The 6,993-nt window shown below is 41.7% G+C and overlaps 1 protein-coding gene across 1 annotated transcript in view; it reads left to right on the top strand.

Moving 5' to 3' along the window:
- The first annotated feature begins 100 nt into the window (after positions 1-100).
- The window catches only part of GOLIM4 (golgi integral membrane protein 4), a 33,047-nt gene continuing 26,154 nt past the window's right edge, over positions 101-6,993 (top strand). The window contains exon 1 of the mRNA XM_010281804.1: positions 101-287. Within this exon, the coding sequence (XP_010280106.1) occupies positions 101-287 (187 nt within the window). The remainder of the gene's footprint in view (positions 288-6,993) is intronic.

The following is a 6,993-nucleotide window of genomic DNA, read 5'->3' as shown; positions in this document are numbered from 1 at the left end:
GGGCCCGGGGCCTCCGATGCCGCCGCCTCGTCGTCCGCTGCCGCCAGCTGCCTGCTGCTAAGCCGTGAGGGGCGGGGGCCCTCGGGACCCTGCCGGGGACATGGGCAACGGGATGTGCTCCCGAAAACAGAAGCGGATTTTCCAGACCCTCCTGCTCTTGACTGTGGTCTTCGGCTTCCTCTACGGGGCGATGCTCTACTACGAGCTGCAGGGCCAGCTGAGGAAGGCTGAGGCCACGGCGCTCAAGTACCAGCAGCATCAAGAGTCCCTCTCGGCTCAGTTACAAGGTACTTCCCTCGGCAGGAGCCTCTGCCGCCCTTTCCTAAGGCTTGCAGATCACCCTCCTCCTCCTCTGGGGAAGTCTGGGCTCCAGCTGTTCAACCTCTCGCAAAGTTTTGCTCCTTACGTGCTGCTTCCCCTTCTTTCCCCCCAGCCTGTGGGGTTTTGATACCTAACCGTGGGTAGGTTTCTAGCCCAGCTGAAGTCAGTGTGAGTTTTTGTCATTCCCCCTCTTCCCCAAACACGTTTTATAGAGTGACTCTTATTCCTAAAGGACAGCACATCACTTTGCAATTCGTGGTATAAATGGAAAAGACGGGCATACAGCCTGCTGCTCATCTAACGGTACAGACCACGTATGGTTCTGGGACTTTTCTGTGCTTCTGTGTTGTCTTAGCAGTATTAATTTTATGCTGCTGAGAGAACATTCATCTGCAGAAACACAAGGCTGCAGTTCCTGGGCAGCACAAACCTTAAATGGCTCCAGGAGGGGGAGGAGGACTTTAATAAAGCTTTTTTTTTTTTAAATGGTAATTTGAAAGTAATGCTCAGTTAAGTTATTTGAATAATTCTATTACTTTTGGAATAACTTTTAATTTCTTGGCTTAAAGCTGCCGCATAAATACAGATCCTTATGTATATGAAGGTTTATGAATGCACCAAGTGTGGGTGTCTGGGCGTCCTGTACTTAAAAAGATGCCAGTCTGACATCTGTGTGTACAGAAATCAGATGCAAAGCAGCAGATATATACGTGAAGCATCAGTGCTCTAGGAAGTGCAAGCCTCGGTGCCTCTCTAATTGTCAAGTGCAAGATTAGCAGGTTGGCATATATGAAGTCCAGAGCCAACTTTCAAAACTCTAGAGTTTTATTTCTCAAAATTGTATAAAACAAGAATAACAGTAGTCTGTTCTAGCAGCTGTAGCAGTACTTCAGGGTGATCTTCAGCCATACATTTTCATTGTGGAAGCATACATAAAAGCATGCCTGGAAGCATACAGTTTTTATGCAAAGAGCGCAGAATTGGGCTTACACTATTAGATTCTTGTAGTGATTTGTTATTTGAATATGTTTCACTGCAATCTGAGACCATCATTACTTAGTATTTCAATTTCAGGCCATTTCCAGGTAATGCAGTGGCAAAAATTGACAGAAACCTTCATTTTAGTCACAAAAAAGGTGTAAATGTTTGACTGGGAGATGGGTGTGTGGCAGATGGGTATGTGGCAGATGGCTAAAGGGCTACTTTTGCTAGTCTGTATATTTGCCAACAGTATTTGAAGAGGACACAGGGACATCTTGTTCTCAAGCTAAAATTCAACAAGTTAGCTTTTTCTGTTGCTCTGGCTATACCAAAGAGGAGCACGCAACAAACATTATCCTAACACAGAGGAGAGATTCTGTTGATCAGAGATACTGGGTCTGGACTGTTAGTTAAATTTTCCATGTCTGAAACACTATTTTGAGTAGCCATCATCTATTCAGACAAGTTCCTAGAAGCAGCAGGCAACTAGTAGTTGATAAATGCAGTGACAGTGCTGCATTTTATGTAAGTATTCTCTTGCTTGTTTCAGTGTATCAATGAGAAATGTAAAATAATGGACCAGAATCTGAAAACATTAATACTTTGGATTATCAGTGCAATAAATTCACATGGTTCTGGGAATGACCCATGGCAATGTATCAAGCTCATTAAGCAGGAGATCTTATCTACACCTAGTAAGGTAGCAGTAAACCCTGTTTAAAAAAGCAACTAGCAATTACGTCACAATACAAGGAAAATCATAATGTAACAATAAAATTGGTTCTTTAAAATTTTCCTGTGTTATGGCAATAGCTAATATACCTAAAAGAGGGTGAGGCTGAGAGCCCAGAGACACACTAAATGCAGCAGCAAGCATTAGATGCCTAATCTCCCACTAAAGTAAATGGAAGCTATATGCCTAAGAACTTTGGGGGACTTGGCCTAGTGAGCTAGAAATAAACTTTTCTTCCCTGTCTTATTTAATGATTCTTTCTGGGATGGTCTGCCCTATGTAATCACTTGGACTTTTGCCATAGCAGTTTATTAGTGAGGAGAACATAAAGATTTCAGAAGTTGTACCTATGGCCAACTCACCTGGAGATACACAAGCACCATGCTAACTGGTGACAGACAACAGCAAAACCATTTCTGAACCTTTCCTGTTTAATTCTTCGATATGGAACAACAGGAAGAAATTTTCTTTAAACAGAGACTTTGAAACAACATAAAATGCTGACAGATGATTAGGTGTTTGCAGGTGCAGTATCTGACTGCACTTTGAACTTTTGATTTTAAATGGCCTGGATTTTAAATCAACAATGTTTCTGTTGCCAAACAAACAAAAAAACCCCTTTTAAGAATAGCTAGGCTACATCTCTTTGCTGTCCTTAATAACGTGAGAGATGATTCTTTGAGTTTATTCCATTTATGAGAGCAGCAAAATGTATCACTGCTAAAGCAGTGCAACTTGTCTTTTCCATGCAGCATAATCCGTTTCTCTGGATAGATACTGGTCTAGAGATAACTTTGGGGCCCAAAGTATGATGGGAACATTCTGAAGTCTTTTAAACAGGAACCAGTTAAAGGGCAAAGTCACTGACATAGCATTGCCAGGAGGAAAAGAGGGTGCTGTATCAACAGTGGTTGATGATTTAGTCTTTACAGCTCTCTTCTGGGTGATTAAATAAGACTTTAAAGCTCATTACAAGCTGAGGAGAGAACCGAACCTTGGACTTCCTGAACAAACATTTCATCAGTAGGCTTTTATTGTTTTAAATTAAAAAAAAAAAAAAAAAGGCAACTTCTTAAAGTCATCTTTTTGAGGGTCCTGAGGCTCTATTGTGTCAGGCTGGCTGTGCTCCCGGAAGGCTGACTGGATTGAAATGCCTGGATGACAGTGAGATACCGCCTGTTTTCTGAATTTTTGTTGGCTTTTGTTGTGACTGCTAAGGCCTATAAAGGCTTTCCTGATTGTACACAGAGGAACACTGTCAGGGCTCCTGGGTGAAACCTGAGTCAGTATGTGAAACACTTAAGGATCATAGGAAACTCCTAAGTTTGTGTATAAGGTCACAGTTTTGGACCTGAATGCCTTTGGTTTGCCCAAAATCTGAAGAAGGATCCTCAGATGTAGCTCAGAGTGTAGCCTCTCTTAACTTCCTACTGTCCCCTCTGCTATTTTTCTCTCTCTGCACAGTTTTTTAGGTTTTTAATCTATGTAGGTAATAAGAACTTTCTTTTTGGTACTTGCCAGTTCTTCATGCCTGAATGAGCAGGGCTTTCTGGTTTTGTTTCAAAAGCCAGTTGTCTTAGATTTTTATCTTTTTCATTGCCTTGTTTTGCTCTAACGCAGCACGTGAAGCAGGCTAAATCTTCTGTATACCTGGGAGAACAGCACTCTCAACTAACCAACGCAGAATCTACGGGTCACTGAAAAATGGTGCAGGAAGAGGTCTCAAAATCATTTAGCCCATGCGCCTGATCTGAAGAGGGCTAAATGCAACTGTTATTGTAGGGACTTCTGCTTTTTCTGGTATTTGCAGGTACTTCAGGTACTCAACTGAGAAGTATTTGTGCCTCTTGAAATAAGATCAGGGTGCAATTGGAAGGATGGCAGACTTGGGGAACATGATAAGAATAATTGGTTTGGAGAGGCTGGATCTTAACCTCACCCCTTTTAGACAGCTCACGCTGTAGAGTATTTTTTTTATTTGAAAGCTAAACTTCTACGCCATCTCACAAGAGAATGTCGAACTTTGGCAGTTTTATCTCTTTAACAAAGTTCTAATGGGCGTGGACAAGTAGAGCTGCTTTTGTAACCTACAAAGGGAATACTGGAGGCAAAATTTAGAGATGACACAAAATTTCTTGGCTGCTAGAAAACTTAAAGTCATTGTTATCTGTAAGGTCTTTCGTAGAGAAGCTGATGTTCTCTGTAAGATGATTATTTTTAAACATAATTCTCTGAGCATTATATGTATGAAACATGAAGATAATCTCACCTGGTATTTTTTTAAATGATGAAAACAAAGCTTGTGACTGTTTGCCTCCTGCAAAGATGTGTCAAACTAGGTCTTGGCTGTATAGCAGCAGACTTCGGTTGCTAGAACAGATACACATGGACAGCTGTAGATGAATCGTATCTTTGACTGCTTCAAGCTTGAATGTATCTACAAATGTCTTTTTAGCCCTTACAGCTTCTGTCTTCTCATGCTCTGAATATTGAATAACTCCTTGTGTACTGTTTAATCTGTTTTAATCCCTAATCCCAATAACAGCCTACATTTAGTGCCTTTTACTCCACTAATTTTCCTGCTCTTTCTCTTCAACTCTTAGCGTATCCGATGGCTTCAGGCAATCTCTGTGCAGTCTGAGACCATACTGTAATGGTTGGACTTGAAGATCTTGAAGGTCCTTTCCAACCTAGTGTTTCTGTGATTCTGTAATCTTGGGAGCCACCCCAGCAGGGACTCCGAACAGTTCAGAGTTTGCCCCAGTGTAGACGAGGTGTGGATTTCCTCAAAGATATCTGATCCAGTGCTAGAAAGCACCAGCTGAAAAGCAAGTGTGGAATTCCTCTGTGCCTGTTGTGCCCTTTGTTCTGAACTGAGGCCCCTTCTCGGAGGTGACCTGCTAGGAGTTGGTCAGATCTATAGCAGCTGTATGTGTAGAGACTTGCATAATGCATCACAATACTAGATCATAGTTCTGTGTAACTTTAGGGGTTAATATTTATTCCATCTGTCTCCATGCTAACTACGTAGATGCCAAAGCTGTTCTTAGTGAAGGACATCCACATCTGTATGTATGCTGCTATCTCACCCCTCTTTCATAGTACTCCATTTAAACTTGTACCGTCAGTTGGCAGAGCTAGGAAGAACTAACAGTACTCCTGATGGCTTATTTTTTACATGCATCGTACAAGTAGAGCTACATCTATGCAGCTCCTATATGGTTTGGTTGTTCCCCTTGACAACAGCAGCCTTAATTCCTGTGATTCCTATTAGTTTCGGATTGCACGTAACACTACAGCACTTCTTTTGATTGTGTTTTGTTGCTGGCTGAGATCTGAAAGATCTGTGGTAGCGCTGTGATAGCAGAGGTGAGTTCCCTGTGTACTGTCAGCACACGGGTGTACTTCAGCACCAAGTACAATACTGCATGAAGTGCCCAATACAGCATCCCTAAATTCTGCTACCTGGCTTCCTGAAATGGTATGCTTTGGTTTGTAACCTCATCTAAAATCTGTCTTTTGCACTTCCATTCTTATTTTCCACAGCGGATTTAATGTTCTAAATACCTAAACGTTTGAAATTATTTGTGCAAAATTTTAGCATGCAAGATCTGTATGCTATAAAAGTGTAGTCATATATGCATTTGTATGTACATATATATATGTATAAAATGTATACTTAGATAGATATGTGTCTGTTTTGCAGCTCAACCTGAAGATTTCAGGTTATCGGGAATTACCAGGATTTCTTCATAATCTGAGTACAGAAAAGATGCTAGAGGTTTGTTCGGTTTGGTTAACCCAGGGAGCTGGTTTGTTATTTCTAGGTCCACAGTAAGTGTCCCAGCAGCTGAATTCTATGACTGGAAAGATAAATTGAACAAAAGCCCGTATTTATATTTTTTTTTTTTTTCATTCCTGTAATCTGTGCCTGGATGACCTTAAATCACTTTCCATGTGGACATAAGTAAATAATAATATCCTTCCAGGATAAATTTCTACCAGCCCTGCAATGTTACATCTGCACCCAAGTTGAAATCTGGGCTGAAGATCACAGAACATGTGGTCTGAAGGAATATTAAGCAGCATGAGGTAATAGGGTGGTTTTATTGTTCCCCCTCCCTGGTTGAATATTGGGCCTGGTAGCTAACAGACTAATGCAAGATAGAGCCAATATCCTGAAACTATTTGTTACTGATGATGGTTTAAGCCTCTTAAAGCTTGTGATTGATCTGTCTGGGTTTATGAACACTGCAGAGTCGAGAGAGGAGGAGGGAGGCAAGATGGGTGGATGCTTTGGTGGGTTTGCATTCTGGCTTCTTCAACAGTCATCTTCTGTCACATATTCCTAGCAGGCAAAGGTTGGACAGATCCTTCTGCATCACCTAAAACATCATCAGCTGCGTTGCAGGGAGACCATAGAGAAGCAGAGGATGAACAGCCATGGTCATGATCTGACAATTGTAGCTGCAAGCTGAGCCAGAAATCCTGTAGTCAACAGCGTAGTTTAAGGGATACCTGTCCGTGCTAAGCGCACAACGTGGGAAGAGTCTTAAGGTGTCTGTGACTTTGCAATTGTACTGACAAAACTTTTAAAGTTAATACCTGGGAGTTAGGCACTCCTGGAGTGGTTCGGTTAAGCTTGTTGCTTTACAGTTAAAGCCAAAGCCTAAACAACTGGGCGGCATTACTTCCTTACTTCCTACATGAGCAAAACTGATTGAATTCTTAAGTCTTAAATATGACGTTCCAAACACATTGTCTCATCGGGCTGGTTGTTTTGCTGGGCAGAATACAGAATACTGTATCTGGGTGGAGCAACCTTATGAGTAAGGTTTCCACCCACTCTCGGATTCGAGTACGCATTATAGCATCTCTTACATAGTGGTGAGGATACTGCTAGCAATTTGTGGCTAATGTAGTTCACCTCGCTCATTTTGGAATTGGATCTTTGCATA

Source organism: Phaethon lepturus, unplaced genomic scaffold (genome assembly GCF_000687285.1).
Source record: "Phaethon lepturus isolate BGI_N335 unplaced genomic scaffold, ASM68728v1 scaffold4422, whole genome shotgun sequence".
NCBI lineage: Eukaryota > Metazoa > Chordata > Aves > Phaethontiformes > Phaethontidae > Phaethon > Phaethon lepturus.
Note: the sequence above shows the minus strand (reverse complement) of the source record. Positions and strands in the feature narration are given on the sequence as shown.